The 27,779-nt window shown below is 58.8% G+C and overlaps 1 protein-coding gene across 7 annotated transcripts in view; it reads left to right on the top strand.

Annotated features, from left to right (window-relative positions):
- CASKIN2 (CASK interacting protein 2) overlaps positions 1-27,779 on the top strand; it is a 77,258-nt gene that overhangs the window by 40,432 nt on the left and 9,047 nt on the right. For 5 of the 7 annotated variants that reach the window (XM_064728580.1, XM_064728582.1, XM_064728581.1 and 2 more), the window contains exons 1-7: positions 3,369-3,584; positions 5,679-6,385; positions 24,056-24,107; positions 26,044-26,141; positions 26,232-26,377; positions 26,516-26,611; positions 27,479-27,609. In XM_064728580.1, coding sequence (XP_064584650.1) covers positions 6,292-6,385; positions 24,056-24,107; positions 26,044-26,141; positions 26,232-26,377; positions 26,516-26,611; positions 27,479-27,609 — 617 coding nt within the window. In that variant the 5' untranslated portion in view covers positions 3,369-3,584; positions 5,679-6,291. Of the gene's footprint in view, positions 1-3,368; positions 3,585-4,011; positions 4,341-5,678; positions 6,386-24,055; positions 24,108-26,043; positions 26,142-26,231; positions 26,378-26,515; positions 26,612-27,478; positions 27,610-27,779 lie in introns of those variants that run through there. The other 2 variants (XM_064728578.1, XM_064728577.1) reach the window with 2 other exon arrangements.

Raw genomic sequence — 27,779 nt, 5'->3', positions numbered from 1 at the left:
CTCTCGCTTTGCCCTTCACGCTGGTGCCTGCGAGGGGGAGTGCTGAGCAGGGTGAGAAATGCCTGGCCTGGATGAAATGTGGGAGGAGATGGATGCCTGTGCAGGAAAGGCTCCATGGGGACAGGATGTGACTTCTGAGGATCAGGAATGAGACTGAGACTTGCTGGGCTGCTTAAGGACACGAGCAAAGCCCAGCAGCGGGGCACCCATCACCCCTTGGTGCTCAGGGAGCCAGGTGATGTGTGAATAAATGTCAGGAGCTGCAGGAAGGGCTCCTGTGGGTGGCTTTAAATCTGGGCAATAACCTGCTTTCTGTCATGGCCTGATTTGGTGCAGGAGAGGCCCTTCCTCACCCTGCTTCATCCTCAGCCTGCACCCTCCTCTCTGCAGGACAGATCCTGTGGTCCAGCACAGCCTCTGTGGCCATGGTGGTGCTGCCCTTGTGCAGGTGCCAGACACCAGCCCTGTGCTGACCCTGAACTGGGAGTGTTTGGGCAGTGCTGTCTGCACGCCCATCCAGGGAATGGACCCTTGCCATGGGCACCAAACTGCCCTTGCTCCCTTGTCTGAGATGCAGCCCTGGGATTGCAGCAAGGCCTGGGCTCAAGGTGGGCACACTTTTAAAAACCAGCACTGGTTTTTTAAAAAGGAAAAGAGAAAGAGAAGCCTGAGCCACTGCTGAAAGGGGAGAAGTGTATTTCCATCCAGCTGGTTCATAACATACTTTAAATGTTTTGGATGTCTGGTGTGGGCCTTTGCAGACCTCCTGCCCATGCAGAGAGGGTGAAATGGCCATGAACTTCCAAGTTTGGTTTTCATGGGTGAGATTTGGGACTGGGAGTCTTGCACTCCAAAATTTGGAGCCGTGTTTGTCACAACCTCACCTGGAGCCAGCGCTGGCCATGAAGCTGCTGTGGACACCACTGTGTGTATTGCTTCTGCCAGGGTGGCTGCTTCCATGCCAGGCAGCAAATGCACAGCTTTGAGTGTTTTACCCCATCTCAAAATAATGCCAGAGTAGAGAGGAAGGGTTTGCACAGCTGCAGGGCCTGTGAGACAAGCCAGGATGAGCTGCAGCCACCCAAGACATGGGCTAGCCTAACAAAACTGCTTTGAATTGTTGCATTGAATTTGAAAAAACCCCAACAACCTCCTTCCCAGTACTTTACAAGGAGGCGATCGCCGTAGCAGGGACCTCTAGATGGCAACATCGACCTGAGGAGCTGCAAGAGGAACCGGGGCCCCGCAGGGCTGAGCAGCCCGGCCCGGCTGGAGCCCCCAGCCCCTCACACAAAGTGGGGAACACAGGTCAGCGCTGCCTTGGGCACCTTTCTGCAGAGGCTGCGGGCAGAGCTGCCCACACACCCGCGCCTGCACCTTGAAACCCCCTAGACTCTAAAACATCTTGAACTGGTGCATAGAAGGGGGTGAATTGTTAAGGGATTTTCTCTGCAGTCAGAACTCGATGCTGTCACACCTGCAGGCACAGGGGAATAAATGTCATGGGGGGGTCTGTCAGCTCTGCAAGGTGGGCACGGCTGAAGGCACTGGCAGCTCTTTGTGCTGGTGTCACCAACCAGCTGTGCCACCTTCAAGGGTGGCTGGAAAACTGGGATTCATGGGGGAAATGGGGCTGCTGCCTGCTCCTCCCAGCAGCACTCCCTGCAGGCAGGGCCATGGAGGGAAGGCACTGGTGCAGTGCCAGGACTGCCGACATGTGGTTAAATGTTTGAAGGCTGCACTAGAAATTGTTGATTTCTAGCAAACCCCTCCAATGACACCCTCCATTGCAAAGGCTTGTGTGACACCTGAGATTTGTTTGAGTTACCCAGCTTTAGCCACACGAGTGTGGCTGCAGCAGCACAGCCTTTGGCTGGGGATGTCAGGGTGCTGTGCCCTCACTGCGGTGTAACAGCGTGTGCTGAAGGTCGTTGGGGTGAAAAAGTCCTTCCCCTGCCCGAAATGGGACACACATTTTGTACCAAACAGGAGCTGGGCTCCTCTTTTGCAAAGTGGGTTTACTCTGCTCAGGGAGCTGCAAAGCTTAATTAAGATCCTTAGAAGGACTAAAGGTGCCATATAAATTCAGGGGATTATTATAAATGTCACTGCGCTTTACAAGCTCTGGAAAAACTCAGAGGAGGAATAACAAGACCTTTCACTTCACAGCCCTTTCTAGCAGGGCTACTTAGAGCTTCGTGCTTCAGCATAGCAGCCATAAAATGTTGACATTTATAATTAGATGTGCATAATAATCTCTTTATTCCCGAGCTGAAAAGACAGGGTGTGTCTGGAGACGTCAGTCCCCCCTCCTTGCCAAGGATCCCCCTCATTGGGGTTGCTCATGAAACCATCAGTTGGTGAAATGTCTCGGGGGCCTGGTTAGAAGAGGTGTGGGATCATTGCAACTCCCCCAGGGAGCCGTGGGCTGGCCATTTAGTGAATAAAACCAAAGCCTCCGTGTGTTTTTAATCTGATTAGTTGATGATAATCCAGCGGTATCATGCAACAAAAAACTGTCCAGCTTTATTAGGCAATCTCTTGTTTTAAAATAACTGTGCTCGAGGGAGCACTTGCCTCTGCTGCTTCTGCTGAAGATTGGCAGAAATGGGTGATTTTTGGTGGTTTTAGCGCTTTGTGAGAGTAGGATTAATTTGGGGTTTGGACAGCTGGGGATCGGTGGATTTTGGTCCCATGGGTGCCATCAGTGGCATTATGCAGCCCCCCTGCCAAAGGGGCCGGGCAAAGGGGCTGAGGGGGAGGGCAGGGGCTGAAAGGGGGGAGCGCTGGTTCCCAGAGCACCGTGCTGCTCCTGGATCCACGATGGGGGACCTCTCTCCCAGGCCCGTCCTGTAGCACCGGACCAATCCCGGATCAAGCACTGGGTCGGTCCCGTACGATGCCAGCCCAGAACACCGTCTCGGAGCTGGATTGAGGAGGATGGAGGATTCCCAAAGGAGCCGCTCCCGAACCACCGGCTCAGTCCTGGATCGCGAATGGGGAATCTCCCACCAGCTCGGTCCCGAACCCCGGCGGTCCCGGAGCACCGGGTCGGTCGCGTACCACGCCGGTGCCGCTCCCCATCGCCGGTCCCGGCCCGCGCTGCGCGTCCAGCCGGACCCCCTTCAGAGCGAGTCGGTGCCCGGGAGCGCGGGGCAGCCCCGAGCGGGGGCGGAGCGGTGCCGGTGCGGCGGGATGGGCGGCGCGGCCCCTGCCCCGCTCGACGCCGCATCACGGTGAGTGACAGCCGCCCCGGCCCGGCCCCGCCGCACAACCCGCCGGGCTTTTCCAATCAGGCCGGGCCGGGGAGGGATTTCCTGCCGGGACGGGGCCGGCCCGAGCGGGACTTTGCCGAGTGCCGCGCCGCCTGCGAGCCGGGACCCGCGGCTGCGCTCCGGTACCGGCCCCGCTCCCGCCCAGCGCGGCTCGGGAAGTTGCGGCCGGGCCGGGCCGGGCTCGGCGCTGCTCGGTGCCCCGCGCTCCGGAGCGGCTCCGCACGGCGCGGGCGGCTCCGCCGCGGTGCCGTCGGTTCGCTCCGGCGCGGTTCGGTTCGCCCCGGTGCGGCGGGCTGGGAGCGCCGCCAGGTGAGTGGGGCCGGCGGAGCTGCTCGCCCCAGGAGCCGCGGAACAACTGGCCTCGGTGGGGGCAGAAACCCCCCGAGCTGCGGGGGAAGGAGCCGCCCCGCGCGGGGGTCTCGGGGCGGGGGAGGCGGGGGCGCGGCCGGGCGGGCAGCGAGGGGGGCTGGAGGCTCCCGGGGGAACCGCGCTGCCCCCACCGCCCCTCGGGACCCGGCCGGGTGCGTGCAGCTCCTTTGCATCTTTCCTCCGCCACTTACGTAACTGGTTCGGGTTTGTTTGGGGTTTTTTCCCCCTCTTCTCCCTCCTTTTTTCCCCCCGGCGCTGCCGTTGGCTGCGGGAATGTTTGGGATACTTTGGTTCTCCAGGTGGATTCCTGGGCTGCAGGCTCAGCTCTGCTCGTGTGGGAGGGATGTTTTGCTGTTGCTTTTCCAGCTTTGAGAGTTTCTCGAATTTTACCTTCGCTGCTCCTCTCGGGGGAGGCTGAGGAGGTGCAGGTCGGCGCTCGGAGCTCTCGGTCCCTCCGAGTTGCCCGCTGAGCCCCGCGTGTGCCGGGAGCCCAGGCAGCAGCACCGGGGCTGTTTCCCAAGAGAGCGGGCAGACTTTTCAAATCCAAAGTCGTCTCACCGCCTCACGTTCGCTTCTTGTGAGCGCTCTTAAGGAGCAGCACAGACTTGGATGCAGTGCACAGGGTTAAACGAAATAGTTCTGAAGACGGTGCGACGACACAGGAGGCTTCGGGAGGGGATTTGTTTGCAGCGAGAGGTTAGTGTGAGTCAAGTGGCTGAAACTTTGTTGTAAGGTAGATAAGCGTGTGCAGGTGCCCCAGGACGAGGGGAGGTGGCAGCTGACCCCGAGGGGAACCAGCTTCGGTGCCGAGGGATTCATCAGCTGAATGAGTGTGGGTGGGGGGAGAACCCCCAGCCTGGTGTGGGAATCACACAGCCCCTTGTTCCACAAGCCAAGGCAGTACCTGAGGATCATCTTTTCGTCTGCCGTGTGCTGCTGCACCCTGGGGAGTGCAGGAACACGGGGAAGCCGTGAGGGGTCCGTGTTTGTGCGGAGCTGCAGCTCCCGGCTGGGCAATGCTGTGCCATGGGATTCTCCTTCTGGTTTTGCCCCCACCCCAACAGGACCTGTCACTGTTGCCTTGTCTCGCCTGTGATTTCCATGCTCTGAACAGTGACCTCGATTGCTTGGAGGAAGCAACACCCGCTGTTACATAAACTGTGGAGGGCGAGCGCTCTAGGAAGGGAGACTGCACCGAGCCGTCAGCTGGTTCTGATCCCTTCTGGATGGCAGAGGGAAAGTTGTGGGGTGATCTGGCGATGGCCTCGCAGCTGGCACGGTGTGTGCTCCCTGCTCTCCTGCACGCACGCTCCTCCCCGGTGTCGGAGCAGCCTGCCAGATTCATGGCCCTGAACTAGGAGAGATTTTCTTGCCACACAGTTTGGGCAGCCCGGGTGCAGTGTGGGAGCACAGGCTGGGACATGTGAACTGCTGCTGCAGGACCCTGTGCCCTCTCCAGGGTACCCTGGCTGGCCAGGATATGGCTTTGCTCCTGTTCTGAGCACAGCTGTCTTGCTGAATTACACCCAGCTCCTCACTGGGGCCAGAGAGAGCTCCTGAACTGGTGAAGAAGTGTCTTGGGTCCCAGGGCATGTCCCGGGAAGTTTGGAGGGTGAGGGTTTATCCTTGCGCAGGAGAAGAGTGCAAGGCAGGCTGCCCCACTCCCATGGGCTGCAGAGAGATTTGGCTAAACCTTCCCAGCTCCATTCCTGGTGTGCTGCCACCGGGAAAGGAGAGGGGGAGACGTCGTGTGCCCCGAGCCCCGTGTGCTGCCCTCGGGGAGGCCGTGGTGTGTGTCTGGCCCCGGCAGGGCAGGGAAGGGGCTGTGCCCTGTCCCGCTCCGGGGGCCGCTCCCTCCACAGGGAGGTTTCCTCCACAGGTTCTTCCCTCTAAGTTTAACATAAGGATGAGCCAAGTCCCTCCAGGACTAAATATAGTCAAAGTATTCGTTCTTCAGCACGGATACAAAAGCTGTCGCGACGGAGCCGGGAGGTAAATGGCCTTTGGGGGCTGACTCTGCTCTTCCCTCCGCAGGTCCCGGGCTGCCGTGCCGGGGCTCGGCCGCGCACGGGGCTCCCCAGCGTGCCTGCAGTGCCGTCACCGAGAGGAATGCCGAAACGAAGGGGCTAATGAGCACCAGAGAGGGAGGATCTATAACTTCCAGATGGCAACGAGCCCGTAATCCCTTTGGGATGAATTAGGGACTCGTCAACGCAGCAGAGCCTGCTGAAGGGAGCAAAGCACACCACCTCTGGCTCCAGGAGTGCTGTGAGAGGCTGAGGGCATCCCAATGCTGCCAGCGCTGGACACCCTGCCCCGAGCTGCCTGGCTTTGTCTCACAGAGCTCTTGTGCTGCTGGGAGCCTGTCCCCGAGCACTGAAGTAATTTTTGTTTTAACTGATTGCATGTTCTCCAACCAAACCCCATATGGGTCCTGCTCCTCCTGATGCAGAAAGGGACTTCTGCCCTTAACAGAAAGACTTCTTCCCTCTGGTTTTTATGCCCTGTGGGATTGTAAAGTGTCTTTCCTCCTGGATTTCATCTCTCATCAAAGTGTGTTTTGAGGAATTAGGGGTTTATTCCCATGGCTTTATAAACCTCTGGGATCTGAGGGTTTCTACGTTGCCGCTGCTCCCACCTGCCTGCGATGGGGCGCGAGCAGGAGCTGATCCAGGCCGTGAAGAACGGGGACGTACCTGGAGTGCAGAAGCTGGTGGCCAAGATCAAGGCGTCCAAGAGCAGTGAGTACCTGGGCAGAGAGCCCTGGGCTCCCTCCCCCTGGCTGGGCACTCCTGCCAGTGCCGGGGTGCGAGTCAGTGCTGGCTCTGACCCCCGGCACAGGAGTTATGCTGCGGCCGGCGGCGGGAGCGCAAGCACAGCCCGCGCGGATGAATGACTGGGCTGTAAGCAATCCTACAGCTCAGCTGGGGCTCCCCTTGGGCCCGGGGCCCTGCAGTGTGGGCCACTGAGCAGGGATGGGTGAAGGGAAGCAGCCGTGGCGGGGGAAGTGAACCGCTTTGGGGGGACGCTGCTACAAAGGGTCTTTAGCGGTTGCTGCTCGCTCCCAGCCGTATTTATCTTGTGAAAAATTATCATCCCAGCCAGTCGACTGGAACCAATCGTCAAGCCTTGAATTTCAGTCTGGTAATGTTTAACCCTTCAGCAGGGCTGTTTCCTTGCCTGTGCTCTCAGAAAGGTCAGCAGCAAGCAGAGCTTGGAGTGAGCAGAGGGCTCAGGGGGGTCCCCAAGGGCACTGGGGTCCTGCAGATGCTGCACAGCATCTGGAGGAGATGGGGAGGGTGGAAAGGTGGATGAGATCCTGGCCACTGCCACGGAGCCTGTGTACAGAGCTGAGCTCCTGGTCGTTTCTCCTGACAGACCAAGAGAAAGAAACTGGGAAAAGTAAATAAAAAGGCTCTCGATGCCATGTCTGGCTGGGGGAAGGTGCACCCTGGCTGCCCAGGCTGGGGGAGTGCGGATACCTCTGCCAAGGCTGCTGCTCATGGTGGGGGGTCTCATGGGGGTGGGTGGGAAAGCTGAAGGGGAATAAGCTGTCCGGAGGAGGGAGAGAGGAAACTCAGGCAGGAGGAGGCTTCTTAGGAGCAGCTCAGAGCAGAGAGACTGGCACGAAGAAACCCGAGTTAGGCTGAGGATTATAAAAGTGAGGAGGGGATCAACTCCCCTGGGTCATCTACTGGAAAGCTTTGACTGGGCCAGAACTTTGCAAATCTCAACTGCTGGGCTTTCAGAAGGGCTGGGAGCCACCTCCTCCCCAGAACAGGGGCATCTGGTGCCCCTTCCCTGGGTGAAGGTACTGAGTGCTATTGCCTCTGCTGCTCAGGGACTGTGCCTGTACAGGGTCCCTGAGCTGAACAAGAGCAGTCTGTCCATGTGGATGGCTTGAAGGACACCCCCAAGGCAATAAATAATGCCAGGACATGAGTGTCCTGCTGGCTGACGCAGCCCCGTGCCCATATCTGGTGTCCCATGGCCAGGCAGTGTGTGCAGGCTGGGGTGCTCATGGCTCTCCTCCTCCTGCACACCCAGAGGGGTGAAATCACACTTGTTTCCTCCTGTACCCTCCAGTAACTCTCTCACAGTTCAATCCTGTCTGTTTTCTCTCTGGAGTCTTCCCCTCCCTGCAGCCGTGGGGCACCCACGTGAACATTTGTGTTTAACTCCCCCGCTGCAGCGGCATCAGCAGCTCCCTCGGCTTGTTTTCATTTTATTCCTTTATAAGGAGGGGCCAAAACCCCCTGACCCCCCCAAGGCCAGTGCTGCAAGCCCTCAGTGGGGCTCCTGTGCTTGCCCAGCTCTGGGGCTTGCCTGGTGCTGGAGGCTCATCCCTGGCATGGAGGGCACCGCTGCTCCCCGTCCCTTATGGTTCCCTTTCCCTTTTCTCACCGATGCCATGTGAGCCAAGCATTTGCTGCCTTTGCTGCTCATTAAAGTGCCTTTTCCATATGACAGGCTGAGATGCTGATTTTTATTTTTTTTTATTATATATTTTTTTAAATCCCTCTAAGAGTCCTTCTGCTGTCTCAGTGGATTGGGAGCTCGATCGCTGTGATCAGCCCTCTGGGGCTTCCTGTGCCTAAAAAAGTCACCGCACGTAAGCAAAATCCAAGCGCCAGTCCCGGCAGCGGGAACTTCAGGGACACGTTTAATATTCTCCGTGCGCAGCCTCTCCCCGCACAAGTGGGTCACAGCACCTCTCGTTCCGAGGTGCCGGGGCGGGCAGGGACGGGATTTTTGGGGGCAGGAGCCAGGAGGGAAAGGGCAGGCGAGGGCAGCTGTCCTGCCTGCGGGAAGGGGACGGCGCGACGCCGTGGTCACTGCTGCAGCCAGGGAGGGGGTTCTGCTCTGGGAGAGCCGGGCTGCTCCTGCCGGGCCAGCCGCGCTTTGCTGAGGCTCCCTGGCAATGGAAACATCCCGCTTTTTATTTTCCTTCTCCCTCTCCCCTCCCCTCCGCCTCGGGAGCGTTGCAGAGTTTAATTGAAATTGTTAAACGACCCATCACGGCTTTGGCCTCTCTCCCCCGCGATCAATCACGTCCCTGGGCGGCTGCCCTCGCCAACAATGCACCAGGGCCAGCAGCGAGGGGCTGGGGCTCCCGGGGGAGGTGACAGGCAGAGCCCCTCTGGCCAGGGATCTTCTGGAGCTGGACAGTGCCCGGCAAAGTTTGGGTGTCCCCATCCCTGAATGCAGGATCCAGGGACAGGGGATGGGGGATGCCGGGGTGATGCTGGGAGAGGGGGAGCCCCTGTGATAGCGGGGGCTGGAGGAGCTGTGAAAGGCGATGGGAGCTGGACTCACTGTTTGCCTTCCTCAAGGGAGTGGTGAAGGTTTTTGTTTAAACGTATGCAAAGTACAAAGAAAGGGCAGCAGCTGAGCAAACTGGTGTGAAACTCTCAAGGACAGGGAGCAAAGCCCCGCTGGGGTTCAGCTGCTGCCTTGAGGAGGTTCGGTCAGCCACTCGCCCCATTTCACCAGCTATGTTGGTGTTTTCCAGACCTTCGATATTAAGGACTAAGGTGGACTCATGGGACATGGCTGTGTTTGGGTCATGACCTAACTAGTCGTTAAATGCTAGCAAAGCTTGCAGAGGGGGCTTGGCTTTATCTCCACGCCTGTGTTGGAGCCTCTCACCACTGCACCCCAGCAGCACAAAGCATGTTAAGGTTTTCTCAAGAGCTGTGCCAGCCCTCAGATGCTGCTGCCACCATCCAGTTTGGCAGGACAAGGGCGATGTTGCTCCACGTGCTGTGAGACTGTAGCAGGCAGATGTGGGATAAATCGCTCCTTCTCTCCCCCTTGAATTTCCTCCTAATCCCTAGTAGCTGTATCAGCTTAAGCCTCAAAGCGTGAGGTTTAATATCTCTCCTGTGATTTGTTAGCCGTTGCCACCGGCGCTCTGTGTCCCTGTCCTCTGCAGAAACATCCGCCCTCCTTTTATGACCTGCTGGGATTTCTGCTTCTCCCAACACCAGCAGGTCTGTAGTTGTTTGGGGGGGAAGTTGCTCCTTTTTAGCAATCTGTTAGTTATTTTGTAATAATGTTGGATGTGCCTTTGTGCCAGGCAGCATGCCCCCTTTACAGAGGAGGACTGTCCTCCTCTTCGCTGCTGCTACCGAGCGAGGCTTGTCCCAAACCCTTGGGTACTCCAGGTGCTATTCCTGGTCTGGCTGGAGAGCAGAGCTTATCGTGTCAGGATCCTTATCGTGTCAGGCCCTGTTACACCCAATGGCTTTCCCTGGTGGCAGTGGTGCAGGGGTGCCTGGGCACCTTTCCTGCTCCACTCCTGCCCTGGGCAGTGCAGGCGGCTGGACCCGGCTCTGCCACCGAGCACGAGTGTGGCTCTGGCCACATCCCCTGGAGCCCAGGTTTGGAGGACGAGTTCCCAAAGCGTCCTTGGCTGTGTCCTCCCCTCCTCTCCCCGCACGCTGTAGGTCTGACGGGCTGGACCGGCTCCGCAGCCGCGCTCCGACTTGGAGAGGCTGTGGGCACGCCTGCGGAGAGACGCTGAGAAACTCTGCCGAAACGGGCAAAACTCCCTCTTCCTCCGGGACTGAGCCAGCAGCGGGGCCAGGCACCGTGCCCGGGCAGCCGGGCTGGCCGTGGCCTCGTGCCGGGGACCCCAAAACCCCACAGCGTGCCCAGACCTGCTCCTGAACCAGCCTGCGGTGGGTGGGTGGTGGGAGCAGGAGAAAAGAGCCTCCAAAGGCTCTGGAGAGTGCGGCAGCCACGAGGCTGGATGATGGTGGGGTTGCAGCTCCATGGCAAGGTGGGGGTCAATCCTTTTTTCCTCCTCCTGTGGCTCCTGACCTCCCTGGAAAGGGGGGTTTCCTCTGGTAGCCTGATGTTTGCTGGGTGGGTTTTCCCATCCTGGCGTTCCCACCTCTCTAGGAAAAGCCCCGCACAGGCAGCAGAAGGAGTGAAGGGATAGTTGGTTTTCAAAGCTGGGCTCCAACGGGTGTTGTGTTTGGAGAGGGGCCCGGCTGCCACTGGAGCGCCCGGAGCCAGGGAAAGCATCGCTGTGCCAGTGCAGGAGATAAGGCACAAGCAAACAGCATCACGCAGGGAGATGGAGGAGCCTGTGCTGGGCATCAGCTGGCCCAGCCCCTGACCCTCTGCACCCCATTTCCCTGTGTTCACAGCTCCACATCTCCCCCTGTCCCAGGTCTGTATTTCTGTCCCCAGCCTTTGGATGCCCTTTGGCAGGGCAGCCTGTGGTCCCTGCTGTCAGCCTGGGCCACTGCAGCTGACTTTTTCTTGTCTGCAAAAGAATGGGGGGAAAACCAGCCTAACCCTTCCGGGGAAGGGGATGAATGTGGAGACTTTTGAGCCTGCTCCAGACCATGCTGCCATCCTTTGGAGATGGCCAGACATTGCTGGGATATGCCGGGGAATCTGGGATCTCCTGGAAATGCAGAGGTCCCTCAGGGCCATGGATGGAGCCAGGCTGGCAGCCATCCCCAGTGTCACAGGCAGGAGGCTGAGGTATGGGACAGGAGGGGAATTTCCATCCCTTGGGCATTTCCTGGTGACTCAGCCCAGACCAGGGGGCTCAGCTGCCCCTCCCCAAGGGCTGCAGAGGCCGTTTTGGCTGTCTGACCCAGAAACACATGATAATTCAGATGACGACAGCTCGAAGGCAGACAGGGAGGGCAGCCCCAGCCCTGGGACACCGTGTGCCCGGCTGCCAGCAGCACACGGGCACGGTAACCAGGACAGTGCTCCCCAGGGCTGCAGAGAAGGGGACAAGGCAAGGACACTGCCAGCACTGGCATTCCATCCTCTGGCTTGGCTGGCTTCAGGAGGGAACTGGTGGACCACAAAAACGACCAGTATCACTTCTGCCACCCCTCTGTCAGGATCCCAGTGCCACAAAGAGGTTTTTCTGGGAAGGTGAATTGTTGGATCCCAGTGGCGATGGACCGTGTGTAAGATGGTTTCCTGCTGGAAATGGATGCTTCCACCAGCATTGCTCCGGCAAGAGTTAAAAGCGGGGTTGGATGCCGTGCGTGTATGTGTGCATGCACGCGCCCTGCTTTGTTTTTAAAAGCGCCTCGGCTGTCCTGGATCCCCGCCAGACCCGGGGCCTGCCGCTGGCAAAAACTCCGGCAAAGGAGTATGAAAGGGGCAAGAAACTAAATAACAATAAACCACCTTTTTTTTTCTGGCTGCTCTAGCAAGTGAGAGGGTGGGGAGGAGCTGCGAGCGTTCTGGCTCCCCCTAAATCCCATCCTGGCTTCCCTAAAAAATCGTGCCTGGGATGGAGAGGGAGGGATCTGTTTGAACCTTGGGGCTGTAATATCACCCAAGCCTTGCCGAGGTGTCATGGTGAGTCACAGACCTGTCTGGAGATGCCCAAACTGCTTGGAAATGGCTCTGTTGGTATGATCTCTACCCTCCCAGGGAAGGAAGGGCTGGATACTGTGGCCCATCCCTCGCTCCTGCGGGATGCTGCCCAGGGTAGGTGCACAGCCACCCCGAGCCGTTTGCAAGCCCAGGGAGAAAGGCCGGAGCTGCATGGAGCAGGGCTGTGATGGTGAGATAAGGCAGCAGGGAGAGCCTGCGTGGGGCAGGCGCGCGGCTCCCGCAGCGTCCCAGGCCTGGTGCAACACGTCCGGCAGTGCTTCCGCCAAGCGCTGCCAGCGCCGCTCCCCGCGGGCCTGGCCAAGGCTGTGCAGGGAGCACGAGGCCCCCAGCGCTGGTGCCATGCCCAGACCCCTGCCCCGTCCTCCCTGGGGCCATCCCAGCAGCTGGGTCTGCCTCGGCCACCTGAGGTGGGCGGCTGTGCTGGGAGGGGTGAAAGCTCCTGGGATTTCGTAACGCTGGGCACGGCTGGTTGTGTAAGGCCCTTCTGCTTGGAAAGGAGTTGGCGAGCATGGCAAGGGCATCTGGGGCCTGGCACTGAGGTGTCCCCAGCAGCGAGGTTGGCTCAGGCTCTGCCACCCACTCTGCAGGTGCCTCTTGCACCCATAGAACATCTATCCCAGTGCTGCCTGCCTCAGTCTCCCCTTCCAGCAGCCCCTTGTGGAGCATTGCCTTGTTTCTTTGCCAGGACAGGCGTGGATAAGCCTGAAGGAGGTTTCCAGCTGGAGGTGAACTGGATGCAAATACCAGTATGGAGACTGGGGATTGGGAGCCCCAGCGATCTTCCCCTTCCATGGGTGTCCTCTCTCCCCGGGCAGGACACCCAAGTCACAGCCTGTGCAACATCTCAGGGACCTGGGATGTGTCCCTACCATGGCAAGGCCACGTGAGAACCACTGGCCTCAGTGGCCTCCAAAGGGGGCCAGAGTCCTCCCTGGTGGCTAATCATTGCCTACACAGGGAACACGGGGACACGGTCAGTCTGGCCAGCAGTGTGGGTCCAGCACAGCCATGGTCCAGGGATTGCTTTGGGCTGCAACCCAGGCTGCTCTGATTGGTCTGAAGCAGCTCTTGTTTGGTTTTGTGGGGCTGACACAGATGGGAAGGGCTTCCTGAGCCCTCCTGGCTTCCCTGAACCAGTACCTGCTAATCCTGCTGGCTTAAAAAGAAGGGAGACACTCCTTAGAGGGAAGGAGGCTCCTGCACAGAATGAGGTGCTGCCTCTGACCCTGCTCTGTGTCTCCAAACCTCAAGAGCTATTTAAGCAATGGGAGAGCCCTCAGTTTCCTGCTCAACAGTGTTAAGGTGCAGGCAACTCCCTGTCTTGGAGCATCTGTCCCACTGGTTATATTTAGCAGCACATGGATATCCTGGAGCTGCTTCTCTGTTCCTTTCAACCCAAACCTGGTGTGGATGAGCAGGTGTCCAGCTCCATGTCCCTGAAGTCATGACTCTGTCCCAGTGCAGCCTGCTCCGAATGCCTGTGGCTTTGTGAGACTGAATTCACACCAGGTGAGCAGTCCTGGATGAACATCTCCTCCCAGGAGCAGTGCAGGTGGGTGCCTCTTCTCAGCCCCAGCTGGGTACAGCCCAGACCCTGGAACAGGGACCAGCATGTGGCCATCAGCCCCCTGCACCCACACATGTTGCTGGCTATGTTTGCAAAAACAGTACCTTGTTTTCCAGGAAGGGACGAGCCTTCCAGAGCCTTCCAGGGCTAGTTGGCTCTCCCAGTGCTTTCCCAGAAGGATTGCCACTGCTCAGAAAGCTGTTCCCTGCCAAGCCTGGGGATGGAGCAACCCGCCATGGTCTCGTGGCCAGGGTAGGGGGCATTGGATGCCACAGGAGGGGTAGCACAGAGCAAGAAGTGGTGCCTTTTCTACAAAAAGGAGCAGATGGAGGCAGGAGGGTCCCATGTTTCCCTGTGCTCCTGCACTTTCTCCCCAACCCGCCCCGGGATGCTGCGGGGCAGCAGGTGGGGTTTCAGGGCTTGCTCCCACGTCCTGCCTGCGCCGCCAAGTCGGGCTTGCCGGGGCCGTTCCCGACACGCACCCGCCGTGCTGGGAAGGCGTAAACAGATCGGGTTCCCGGCAGGGGTCCAGGGAGCAGGCAGGCCTTGGCTTGTGTCCCACCACCGCCCCGTCGGGATGGGCTGTGGGGAGCGCCCAGGCAGGGCTGGGGCGGAGGGGCTGACCTGGCAGAGGGGTCCCTGCGGGAAGCTGGGCACAGCATTGGTCTGACAAGGAGCCAGGGATGTTGCCTCTGCCTCTGTTTACCTCTGGTGCTGAGGTGGGCCTGTTCTTTGGGGGGTGGGAGGTGCTGATGTACTGCCCCCAAACCCCTTCCTGATCCCTTTATGGGAGCTGCTGACCAGAGCTCAGACTGGGAGTCTTCAGATCCAGCTCCTTCTTTTCTATTGGAGTTGTATTGTGATGCCTTTGACCTTGCTGTAACTAACTCAGCCCTTGTCCCTTCCAAGGGATATGGGGGGATGGGGCTGCTCTGTGTTGCCTTTGTCCCCAGCTGGTCCCCAAGCAGCTGCTGCCCGGCTCTGGCGTCCGGGCTGGCAATGGGAGGAACCTGCTGCCCTCCCTGCCGGCCCTGGAGCAGCTGGGATGAGGGGAGGGGGTCAGGAACGCAGTGCCCAGAATAGCTCAGCAGTCACCAAGGGCCCCCAAGGGATGGGAAGGTGGGTGTGGGTCCTGCTTCCAGAACAGGGTGATGCCTCTCCCCAGGACACAGACTGTCCCTAACTGCTAAGTGATTGCTGCTTCCATGTGGGGACATGCAGGGTGGTGCAGGACATCCTGGTCATGTAGCTGTCATGTCCCTCTCCTGTCCACTGCATATGAAACCCTGTTGTAGACCAGGATCCCAGGCAAATCCTTCACTGCCACAGCTGTATGAAAATATCCCAATCCAGCTAAGGCAGTGGGCAAGATTTTGGTGATGGCTTCTCCCACTTTGGAATGGTCCAGCCAGAAATGCAGGCAGGCAGTTGGAGGGTCTGATCCATCTGGGAAAGAGCTCTCACTCTGGGCATGGACCATGCCACGGGATGCTGTTGAAAGGACAACACTTTCCCCACCTTGGGAGGGAAAGGAGAGTGGCAATGGGACCATCTCTCTCAGGCTGGAGAGAGCTTGGCCTGTGCCTGCTCGTGATGGACCCATCCCTCTCCCATTCCCACTTGCCAGCAGCATGGAGCAGCCAGTCAGTTCTCACGAGTTTTGGTAGGTGACCTTTGCACAGGGAATGGGAACAGCAAGGTGCCCTGTGTGCCCTCGCCATAAGGGATTTGGAGAAGGATCCCTCCCGTCCATCATGGCTTGGGAGCTGAGTGGCCACTGCTGAGCGAGATCCTTACACTTTTTCCCAATGCAGATGCCACAAACGGCTGCAGCACCATGGAATCTGCAGGAGCAGTCACCCAACCAGCATCCCCTGAGACTGGCAGGAACCGGAGGCCACGTTTTGGCTCTGTCCTGGAGAGAAGGAGACATTTTGCTGAAGCTGCTGAAATCCAGGCTGCAGTTCAGAGGGAGCTGGGCAGTGCAGGCATCACTTGCTGGAAGGAAGCTTTAGGCAGCTGACCCCCTTATTTCAGTTTGTCAATAGAGAATATAGTCAGCAACCACCCAGAAGTGGAAATCCTTGGTTCTTAGGAAAACCCAGTCCCCAGGCAGCAGCTGCCACAGCCTGCTGTCCCTGCACAGCCCGGGCTGTGACTGTCCCAGGGGACCCTGCCGGCACGTCCCTGAGCAGGGCTGGCGGCAGCACCGGCTCGCGGGGTCAGAGTTGAGGAAAGGCATCCGCAAGGTATTTTTAACCGTGTGACTCCAAACTGGCCGCCAGCAGCCGTCTGAGGTTGGTCCCGGGCTGCCGACAGCTGATTGCCCACGGGCTGCCGGCGAGAGGGGGGAGTTTTGAGTAAAACTCAGTTCCCAGCCGTGTGGCAGCCCTGGGAAGGAGTGGCGGCACTTGAACCATCGACCTTGTGGGTGACCTCGAGCGAACAGCTTCACCTCCCGCTGCCTCCCCTCCCATCCTGTGTGTGCCTTGCCCAGATTAGCGCAGCCAGGGTGGGGACAGCCGCTCCGTCCGCCCTGGCAGCGCCTGCTCCAGGTGCACGGCAGCTTCCCTGGGGCCAAAGGAGGAGGATGTCACAGGATTTCCAGCCTCCGCATCGCTGTGTGCTTTGAGTACTGGCTCCACCGGCTGGAGCAGCTCCTGGGTGCCAAGCTGCCATGTGCGGGCACGGGGCTGGTGCTGATGGTGACATGGTGCCATAGGGCTGTGGCAGCCCAGTCCTCCAGCCTCAGCCTTGCCCTGCTTCCCCTGGAAGCTGCAGGGTTGCTGCAACCTCCAAGCAGTGTAGGGGCTGGATCTTTGTTTCGCTCCCTTGAGCCCACAGGGTTTTGTTGGCCACTGTTGGCTGCTCTAATTTTTATCTGGGGCTCATTGTTAGAACCATAAAATAAATAGGTACGTGCTGCTCTGGAGCGTCAAACCCCTCCAGGTGTAGGTGGGTTGCTGGGTTGCTGCGTCCCTGCTCGCCCTCCCTAATTAACTGTTGCTCAGCTAATCCAGACTTACTGACCTGCCCTAATCTTCCCATGCAAGGCCAGCCCTTCACTGCTGCCTCCTGTCGCTCACCTCTCACATTCCCTGTGAGCCTCTCTCCTGTTCACAGCCCTGGGTATGTGATGGGCGGTGGTACCCCAGAAAGCAACAGATTACACAGTGGGGTACCCTGGGAAGCAGCATCCCCCCACGCAGGGCTGCCGAGGTTGCTTTCCTGACCAGCAGGTCCCTCTGTGCCCACGCTCACACTGCTCCTCTCACCGTCCCCCCACATCCTGCTTCCCCTCTTTCTTCCTCCCATTGACCTGCTGCCGGTTGGATTATTTCTCCCCAGATGCTGCAATCTGCATTTTTCCCAGGTTGAATCTGCCTGGGTTTGTTCTCCTAATCTCTCTAAGTCCTTTTTGTGTTATTTTTGCCCTTGTCAATCTGCAGCACATCCACCACAGATTATGCTAATGCACCATTTACTGGGTATGGCATGAATGACAACACTGAGAGTGTCTGTAGGTGCAGCCCCTTCGCCAGGGTATCTGGGATAGCCCTTCCTTGGCTTGCAGGGAAGCAGCTGGACATGAGCTAAGGTGCATTGTTAATGAGCTGATGCTCTGCTGGTCCCATGTCCCATAGCCCAGGCGTGCCCGCTGCAGGTTCAGGCAGTGCTGGCACTTGGCCTGGGCCCCCAGCGCTATCGGCCCATCTCTTCCCGCTCAGGAGGCGTCCTGTCCTTTCGGAAGGATGGGGGAAATGGAAAAGGCTCCACCTCTTCCCTGGGCAAATACAGCTCCTCTGAGTTCATATCCTGGAGAGCGGAATAGCCAGGTCCCAGCAGGGACGGTGACTTCACCTCCCGGTAACGCGTTTCCCCGGCCAGCTGGGAAAGGAGCCCCTGTATCTCCGAAGGAGCCGCCTGGCTTCTCCCACCCGAAGCCTTTCCCAGCTGTTTCCATCCTGGATGGGGCTGGGGGATGCAATTTCAGCTCTGTGGGGAAGGGGTGTTACCACTTCTCCCAGCCAGGGGAGCTGGGCTGGGCTGCATCGCTTTGGGGTAGGCAGCCACTACAAACGCACAAATTATTGTAGAGAAGGGGAGCAAGCACCATCCATCTCACCCCATCTGAAATTCTTCTGGAAGTCAGAGCAGGAGCATGTGTTTGGCTTCTGCAAGGGGTGAATCCAGCCCCAAAGGTTTCCTGTGATGCTCTTTTCCCTGCTTGGCATTTGTCCCTTCTGTCCCCTGTGGCCATCAAACCTTGGGGTCGAGAGCTGAGAGCTGCACCTTCTTCCCAGCTGTGTGGATGGAGACAGGGTTTCCGATTCTGCTTTTCCTTTCATTGTTCTGGGAGCCTTCACTTTGAACAAACTGCCTGTTTTTTCCTGCTTTGCTTGTGAGGGGAAGCAGCAGGGGGGAATTGGGGGTTTGGATGGGGGTCCTGGAGTAGCTGGGCTGAGGGTGAGTGATCAATGTCTGTGCTGTGTGGGGATGCTGCCCAATGTCTCATCTGTTGCCAGCCTCTTAAAAAACCTTAGCAGTTTGATTTGCCCTGGAAAAAATATTCCCAGACTTCTCTAAAGAAGGAAAAAGGCTCCCAGTTGACTCCATGGTCCTGTTGCCCTATTCCTCTCTGTCTGTGGTGGGCCTCCAGCCCAGCCTAGGATGGAAGGCAGATCCCTGGACCTCTCGAACTCCTCTGCCATCACCCACCTTCACCATCATCCACCATCATATCTGAACATGCTGCAGGACAGTATTGCTTAAAGAAGGAGATGAGGAAGGAGGCCAAGCTGCCAGAGGAGACTCGAACATGCCATCAGCAGAGACAAGTTGGTGACAGGAACAGCTTGTGCTCTGTGTGGCTGTAAGCCCTAAGATTTGGGGCTCTAGACAGGGGTAAATGGTGACTTTTGTTGAGGTTAGAAATGAGCATTAGGTGCAGGGATACTCATAGCACTGGGGTGCTGTATCCAGTCTCAGGATGCTGTGAGAAGCTGCCCAGAGCTCAGCTCCTGGAAGGTTATTGCATTTGCTGGGATTATTCCAGGCTGCTGAAACCAGGAGCAGGGCTTGGTGTGACAGCCATCCTGCAGCCTGTGCAGTGTCAGAGCAGGCAGGGTCTACTCCAGGGTTTGGTAGGTTTCTCAAGGGGTGAAAATGCCAATTACTCTTGAGGAGTTACCAGATGTTGGTGTTGGGACAGTAAGGGGCTCCCAGCTGCTCTCATGTCAATGCCATTTGCCCTGTGCTGATGGGATTGCACCTCCTTGATTGCAGCCTCCCCATCCCTGCCAGTTAACCCAGTGGCTTTGCCCCAGTCACACCAACCCCATAGTGCCTGGCTTGGCAAGGGGCCTGTTTGTCAGCGTTGGTGGGGAGCCCATCCTCAGTGATGCTGCAGAGCCTCAAACCTGGCACAGGCTCTTTGTGGGCAGGAAGGCACTCCTGGCCTTTCGACACCTGTGGCATTGGGACAGCCATGGCATTTGGGCACAGGGATGGGTTTGGGCTCAGCCAGGTTTCCCAGGCAGCAGCACCTTGGCAGCCAAATTCACCGACCATCACCACAGGGGAATTAGGGGAGCCCCTGTCTGGGGAGCCAGGCACAGCACTGGGCTCAGTGTTTGGGGTGCAGCTGGTGGCTGTAGTAGAGAGCTGGGGTCAGGAGCCCTTGGCTCTCACCCAGCCTCTGTTCTGAGCTGGCTGGGCAGCTTTGGTTGAGTTTCTTAACATCTCTGTGGCTAAACTCCTTCCCTATCGAGGTGGGTGAATCTTCTGAGCGTATTGGGAAACTGCTGCTGAAGCAGCCGGTCTGCCGGGAGGCTGCGCCGGGAGGAGCCGCCTGTGGGTGGCCACAGCGGACGTGCCTGTGGACGGAGAGGTGACAGGGAAGGGTGATGCCTGCGGAAGAGGGATGGACATCACCTCTTTGGGTCTTGATTTTGGCCAAGATGGTGAGTCTGTCCTGAGCCCTGGCATGAACCCATCATGTGCCAAGGCAGGGCCACCCCGGGCCATCACAGGGCAGGTTGGGTGAAGCTGTCACCTCCTGCCACCTCCGCCTCCAGCTCCAGAGGCTGCCACCACCTTCGGAGACGGCTGCTGCTCTGCGGGATAGCAGCTGATTAGCTCCTCCAGCTGGTTTATTGGCTTACTGGTGACAGTCCCCAGGTGGATTTCATTTTCCCAAGAGGGTGTGTGCATGTATTTGGTTGTTCAATGCACACTGTCCCTCTCCTACCGCCCAGGGAAGCAGAATGGTGTTCCTGCAGTGCCCTTGCAGGGCTTTCCTGCATGCAGGGTACTCGTAGCAGGCAGTGTAGGGGTGCTCGGGACTGGATGTTCAGGGATGCTCATGGTACAGGGACACAGTGTTGATGCTGTGGCTGGCAGCACAGGGATGTTCATGACACTGGGATGCTCAGACCTGCAGCACAGGGAGGCTCATGACACAGGGGTACTTGCAGCCAGCAGTGTGGGGATGTGATTTCCCAGGACAAGGGGATGGGATGAGAGTCTGTGACACAGGACCAGCAGAGAAAGGGTTGTTTTTGTGGCAAGAAGGTGGATCTCCAGTTACGGATTTGTGTGTTGTCCTGAACAGCAACAAAGCCTTGCAAGTAGTGGAGCTCTGCTGTGGCTGCCCTGGCTGGACAAATCCGGCAGGGGGTCACAGCACTAAAACCTGCCTTGTCCTGTGTGAGAGCCAGGGCAGGAGCATCCAAAGGGCAGGACTCCACAGGATATTTGGGCATTTCCTTCCCCAGCCAAACCCAGGCGAGCACGTGTCACGGCTTCCCAAGGAGCGCTTTGGAGGGATTGTGTCGGTGTCCAAGAGCTCGGGGTGAAGCTCACGGCTGTCCCCGCAGGAACAGCTCTCCGCAGGAGGGCAGCGGGTGACTCAGGGTGCCCGGTCCGCTGGCACAGGGGTGCTGGGCTGGCCGAGGGCACGCCTGGCTCCACGCAGCCGGCACAGCCGGCGCCAGGCGAGTGCCTCGGGGGGGTAAATACGGCTTTGTGCCGGGCCGGCTGCCAGCGCGGCGGGTGAGGTGCCCGCCCCGGCCGGCCGCTCCCCGGGTGCCCCCCGCACCCCGCGAGGAGCCCAGCCCAGCCTGGCATGCCCGCCATGGGAGGGCGGCCCGCGGGGAAACCGAGGCACAGGCGAAGGAGGCTGCCTGGGAATGCGCCATGCGGGGCTGTGCCTCAGTGGGGACCCAGAGGCCAAGGGCCGGGGCCAGGCCGTGCCAGGGCTGAGGGCCCCGGCCCCGTTTGGTGCTGGGCGGCCGCGCTGCCTTCGCCACGGCCGGCGGCCGGCCCGACATTTGTAAGCAATTTGCCGGAGCGTTCCGGAGGTGCTTCCCGCTGCCGCTTGGCAGCCAGACGCCGCACAGAAGCTCTTCAGCTCCCTCGAGGCCTCGCTCAGGCCCGGCCCTGCGCTGCGGAGCCTCCTCCTGCCCGGGCAGGCGCCGGGGCAGAGCGGGCGGGGACCCCTCACGGGGTCGTGCTGGGGGGCAGGGCCGGGCGGGGGGAAGCCGCGGCTGGAGTTAACCCTTGGGGTGCACCAAGCTGGGTTTTTTCCCTGGAAATAAATAACCCCTTCAGGGTGCGTTGTATTTCAGCGCTGGGCCCGTGTTCTGGGCTCATTCTCCCGGGCTATGAGCGTGCTCTGGTGAGGAATGGGGGTTGCAGATGAGGCCTGAGAGTGCCCCTGCCCCAGTGATGATGTGGCTGGGAAGGATCTGGCCACGCCATCCCAATGCTGTAACTGCATTAACCCTGCAGCCCTTTCCCAGCCCAGCTCTGCAGCCCCCTGCCAAAGCTGAACAGGCCAGACTGGGAGGGCTGCGGGATTGGGAACAGCTTGGCCCAGCCTCTGCTGAGCTCCAGAACATCTGTGTGGAAAAGGATGGGTAGCCTGGGCACCAACGAGGAGAGAAGGGGCTGAAGAAATGGGGAATACCTGGGGAATTGGTCAGAAGGAGCACATGGATGGAACGAGGAAGGGGAATGCAGGGAAATGTCCCATCAGCTGCCTTACTGTCACCAGGTCCCTGGAGTTTGAGGCTGTGCAGCAGGATGGCACTGGTGGAGGGGTCCCAGCTGCTTGGCTGTGCTCTGCTTCCCCTCCATCCCTCTTTTTCTCCTTTCCCATGCCTTTATGCTGGGGTGTCAAGACACTTTCCCACCCACACTTCACCTACCAGCCTTGCTGCAAACCCTCCAGCTCTCCAAGCAGTGATTTACCCACCTGCAAACCAGGGGTGCTTTCCCTCTCTGCCCAAGGTGGATCCAAGCATTTAGGAAGACCCCCAAAGGGAATGCTGCTCCTGGCTCTGCTATTGGTGACCTGCAGCTTTCTCAGCCACCCACACCGTGTCCATGTGCTGCTGCCCTGTGTCCTGGCCTGGCTGGGCTGCTGGAGTAGGGAACGAATTTGAGGAATGTTGCTCAGGGAGATGTGGATGCTGCCAGCTGCCTGGGACACCCACCGTGTCCTGGGACATCCCAGCCCTGCTTAGTGGACTGGCCAGCTCAGTCCCCTTGAAGGTGGGGTTAGGGATAGGATATTTCATCAAACAGTGGGCATTGCTCAACTCCAGGACCAGCCCCCAGGGGCTGTGGGATGTTTCTGCCTCTTTTGGAGGTGTTGGTGCTCATTGGGCATCTCCATCCAGCCATCTCCTTTCCCAGCATTGCACTCCCAGTGGTCATCATGGAGGGTCTGCCCCTCCTGCCCTGAGTAAGGACCCCTCTTCCCCCTCTTCTTTCTCCTCCCCTTCCCGACCCTTTTCCAGTGGCAGTTTTCAGCTGCAGATGGTGGGAGCAATCCCAGTGGTTACGGTTCTCTAGGACTCGGATCAGAAGTGGCCAATTTACAAGTGAAATGTTATTTTTTCCTGGCTGCTGAGGTCAAGGGAAGCGACTTGTCCTTGATGAAGACCCCAGATCCTGAGCTCTTGGGGCTGGGAGGGGGAAGTGGGAGCTCTGCTGAGTGATGGCTTTGGGAGCCAGTTCCTTTGGGAAGGTCTGTTGGGTTGGTGGCTGAGGCTCAAAGACAAACAGTCCCTGGAAGAGGTAATTAGGGTGATCCTGTCCTGATCCCCTCAGCTGTGGTGAGGAGTCACGAGTCCTTCACCAGCAGCCACTCCAAGCTCATTTTGTGTTAATTAGGCTGTTTACAAAACACTGTAAATTGCAGTAATGAACACCCCAGTCCTTGGTTTCCTTTAATTATCCATTTGCATGATGAATGAGCCAGCCCCCCTTCAGCTCTTCTTTTCCAGCAGAGGGGTCACACAGCCCAGTATGGCTTAAGGGATCTGCCATGCAAGGTGGGCAGAGACCTTGGGAGAGAAGGAGAAGAGAAGGGAATTGCGGAGGAGAAGGAGAGGAAGGAAAAGGAGAAGGATCTTCAGCCCCAGAGATCTACCTGGCTGCGAGGAAGGGGCTCCTTCCCCAGGACCCCCCCACAGCCAAGTGGGGTTTGAGCAGCTGTTTCACCCCAGGCTCAGAGCCTGGGACTCAGATTTGATTTTCTGTAGGAAAAAGCACAGAAATCATTCAAAGCATTTAATCCTCCCTGGCTCAGTGCTGGGGCTGCCTGGAAAGGCAGAGGAGGAGTGGTGGTATTTCTTGGCCCCCACATACCTTCCCCTTTCTTTCCCTTTTGACTTAGCGGGTGAATTCCAGAGATGTTAATCCGCTCTCAGCCCCTCGGTGAAGAATAAAATGTCCTCTCTGTGTGGGAGGAAGGAATCCATTGGAATTAATTGTGGGAAGGGGCAGGGAGCTGGGGGTGCACTGGGGGTGCGTGTGAGGCTGTGCTGAGGGTGGGCTGAGCATCCTCTGCTGCCCAGTGGTCCCTGAAGGAGCAGGAGATATGGGCAGAGGGGTAGGGATAGCCAAGGTGGCACAATCCTTGGGTCGCTGAAGGGGAGGGAGGGCTGGCCAGGGGAGTGGGGATGTCCAAGGTAGCACAATCCTTGCATTCACAGCTGAAAGCTCCGGCCTCTGCCCTGGCCATAAAAATGCCAGCCATGTGGTCTGTGGGCCAGGCCTCAGTGGCAGTGGCGGGCACAGGGAGCGAGTGGGGGTAAAATGGCCCCACTCAGCAGTTTTGGTGTGTCCGTGCCTATAAAGGGAAGGGAAGCACTCGCTGTCCTGCCAAGCCAGGGTGGCAGGAGCTGCGGGGTCTGACCCATCCCGGGGGCACACATGGATAGGGCAGGAGAGATGGAGGGAGGAAAGGTCTAAGCTGGAGCTGGGTCAGCCCACTGAGGGTCCGTGGAGGTGAAAGTGGAGGCAGAGGAGAGTAGAGGAGAGACCCCCGGGATGGGCCAGGCGCTGTTCTGTGCGCTGGGAGGTGGGTCTGGTGTGGGATGGGGTTCATGGGGGGGCCTGGGGGCCTGCAGGCTCTGCCTCCTGCCCTGACCTTCACCTCTTGTCTCTGCAGAGCTCCTGGGATCTGCCAAGCGCCTGAACGTGAACTACCAGGATGCAGACGGGTGAGTGCTCCCCTGGAGGGTGCTGGGTGCTGCTGCCAGCCCGGGGGCTCCTCTCCCTGCTGTCCACTCAGTCCTGCAGCTCAGGGTGTCACACAGCTTTCCAGGGGAGCTGGGGAACACATCAACATCCCAGAACCAGGGAAGCCCTGCACAGGCAGAGCCAGTGCCTGCCTGGATCTCAGCTGAGGGCAGTGCTCAGTCCCTCCTGAAAACCCTTCATAAATCCCTTCTATGTGCCCCTCTGTGGGGATGGGGTTGGATAGGGATGGCAGCGTGTCCAGCCAGTGCCCTGTGTCCCCCTGGTTGAAGCCCAGAGGAGCACCCAGCCGGCCTCAGTGCCTGCACGTGCTCATGCCTCTGTTTAATATCCCAAAAGCAAAATCCCATTGTTTTGGGGGGAGTTGGAGAAAGAAAATATGAGGTTGCCCAGTGACCACAGCATATTTGTGTAGCTCATCACTTCCAAAATCCAAGTACTTAATAAACTGGGTACTGAGAGTTAAAGAAACCACAAAGGCTCATAAAATAAATAAGCATATTATTCTTATTGAATTAACTCTGACCTGTCAGTCATTAGCATTGTTTTTATGTGCTGTTGTTGTACCTAATTTCTACATGTTTTCTTTTGGAGGGCTCTGTAGGAAGAGGTGTCCATGATGAGTCCTAACAGGCCAGTGGGGGGTTGGGAACGTGCAGGATGGCTCCGTCTTAAAATAATACTGTGCAGATGGAGCTTAATAGAAAAAGAATTTAATAATAGAAGCAATGATCTGATTCTGATAGGGCACAGGGTTTGTGCTTGGGCAACTCCAGGAGGCTGATGGTGGGAACTGGGGTAAAGGATCTGTTCCCTGCCCAAGGGACACGGGCAGGGTGTTGGGTTTCGCTGGGGCACAGGAAGGGGATGATGGGGAGGTGAGACATGAGCATGGGGAGGGCAGTGTGTGTTCTGGGAGAGCCAAGGTGCTGGTGATGTCCTTGGCATCACCTTGCTCAGGGCTTGGAGAGGATGGGGTGGGCAAGTGTGGGTTTGTGCAGCCACCCCAGGGCAGAGTGAGATCCCACAGATTTTGTACTCCCCCCCCCCACATCCACGCTTTGAGGGAGAGGTTTTGCTGTGGCTCAGGACATGGTGTGTGTACTGGAGAAAGGAGCAGCCCTCTCTCCTGGGGTTAGTGTCCCTCCTGCAATGCTGAGACTTGCACAGGGATCTGGGGATGCAGATCATGAGGAGAGCCATGCTGGACGAGCTGAGTCCCTTGCACTGGGTTTGGACACTGCAGAGCCCATTGGAGCCCCAGGCTGGTGCTGTCAGGAGCCCCCCATGTCCCTTGGAGTGGCTCACGGGCTAATCCCCGGTGGCACAGGGAGCCCTCTCTTGGCCTTGGCCCTTCACGTGACGGCTCAGGGGAGTGCCAGGCAGACAGGCCCCTTTCACAGCCCCAAGACACTGGGCTCTTTCATTACCGGCGGCCTCCCACGCTCTGCCATGGGCTCCTGGCAGCCCTGCTGGCATGGGGAGGGGGCAGCTGGCAGAGGGGGCAGGAGTGGCCACAAGGCTGATGTGTTTGCAGGATGCTGTGGGCAGCGTTGTGGCTGCCTGGCTGCCCCATGGAGAGGGGAGGTGCATCTCTCTCCATCCTGCCTGTTTCCCCCAACAGAGGGCCTGGGGTGAGGGACTCCTCTCGCTGGGGTTTCCCAAGGTACACAGTGTGCCTGCATCCCTCACTGAGCCCTGGGGCACAGGCAGCTTGGAGGGATTCATCAATGTTCTGCTATGGGGAATCTGAGGCACTGGGAGTGGCGAATCTGGGAGGATGTCACCATGAACAGCCAGTGACAATCCCAGCCCTCAGCCCATGTCCCCGCGCAGGGGGTGCTGTGAGGACAGCACAGTGGGGCTGGGGGCCGGGCTGAGCCCTTCCTTGTGCCACAGGTTCTCAGCGCTGCACCACGCAGCCCTGGGCGGCAGCCTGGACCTCATCTCGCTGCTGCTGGAGGCGCAGGCCACCGTGGACATCAAGGACAGCAACGGTAAGGGGTGACCCCGGGCACGGCCCCCGGCCCAGCCCCCTGTGCCCGCCGGGGGCCGTGTCCAGCCCTGCTGAGCCGCGCTGCCCACAGGGATGCGGCCCCTGCACTACGCGGCGTGGCAGGGCCGCCTGGAGCCCGTGCGGCTGCTGCTCCGCGCCGCCGCCTCCGTCAACATGGCCTCGCTGGACGGGCAGATCCCGCTGCACCTCTCGGCGCAGTACGGCCACTACGAGGTGGTGAGTGAGAGCCCAGAGCCACCGTGTGCCCTCCGTGGGGCTCCCTGGGGTGCTGGGTGGGGGCAGACCCCGCCGTGCCGGGTGGGAGGGAGGCTGCAGGGGGATGCTGAGCCCCTGCACCGCGTTGCTCCCCTGCAGTCGGAGATGCTGCTCCAGCACCAGTCCAACCCGTGCCTCATCAACAAGGCGAAGAAAACCCCGCTGGACTTGGCCTGCGAGTTCGGGAGGCTGAAGGTGAGTGCTGTGGGCTCTGCCCTGCACCAAGGGCTTCTCCAGGGGCTGCTATGGAGCCCACTGGCTCCTCTGGGAGCAAAGCACGGGGTCTGGCCACAACTGCTCTCCCTCCACCATGAGACTCAGAGCCTGGCAGACAGCAGCTGCCTCCTCCCGTGGCCAGACACAGCCTGATCCTGAACCTGGGAGCTGTGGGTTTTGCCCCTGACCTCACAGCAGGACAGTGTTAGACTGGGAGTGAAGCCAGGAGTTGTTGCTCCTGGTTCTCCACAGCCTTCCCCCACCCACCCCAGCTTTGCTCACAGTTAAGCATGGATAGGCTGAGCTGGCTAATCCCAGCAAGCTCTGAGCATCCAGCCCTGCTCCAGGTCCCCAGCACAGTTCCTGGGGACAGGGCCACACTGTGCTCTGTGAGACCCTGGCCCTGCCAGCACCATTGGTTTGGGATGGAGCACAGCCAGCCAGACTGTTCTGTGCCCCACTCGGAGGGGACCAGGGGGATATTTCCATTTTTGGAGTATCTATAATGTCTGCAGCTATAAACAGGGCAGTAAAAATAACTGCTCTGTGCCTCTGGGTTGCCCTGAGATGCTGAGAGTCGCTCTGGGCTGGAGAGACTGGAGGTTTTTAGGGCTTGGTCTGAAAAGCCTGATTATGGGAAGACTATTTCTGGCTGTTGTGACCTTTTGCAGCCCCTCACGACAGTGTGGCCATGCCAAGCACTGTCCAGCTCCAGCCAAGCCTGGGGCTGTGGATGGAAGGGAGTGGCAGGATGGGCAGTGGTGGGCTGGCCCCAAGGATGAGCCCTCAGTGGGAGGCTGCAGGTGGGGGTACCTGCACCCCATTGCTTACCAGTGTCTCATGCAGGTGGCCCAGCTGCTGCTGAACAGCCATCTGTGTGTCGCCCTGCTGGAGGGACAATCCAAGGATGCCACTGACCCCAACTACACCACTCCGCTACATCTGGCAGCCAAGAACGGGCACAAGGAGATCATCAGGTAATTCCCTGCTTTATTCTGGAAAAACCCATCATGGCTTCAGTCTCACTTCCTCCCAAACACACCTTCCTCCTGCAGGCTTCAGCCCCTCATCCCCAAAGCAAGTGCAAGGTGTTGTCCATTTCCTGCCGTAAAGCAGCCAAGTGCCTGGTCCTGATGTCCTCTCCTCT

Source organism: Zonotrichia leucophrys, chromosome 18, assembly GCF_028769735.1.
Source record: "Zonotrichia leucophrys gambelii isolate GWCS_2022_RI chromosome 18, RI_Zleu_2.0, whole genome shotgun sequence".
NCBI classification, from domain to species: Eukaryota; Metazoa; Chordata; class Aves; order Passeriformes; family Passerellidae; genus Zonotrichia; species Zonotrichia leucophrys.
Note: the sequence above shows the minus strand (reverse complement) of the source record. Positions and strands in the feature narration are given on the sequence as shown.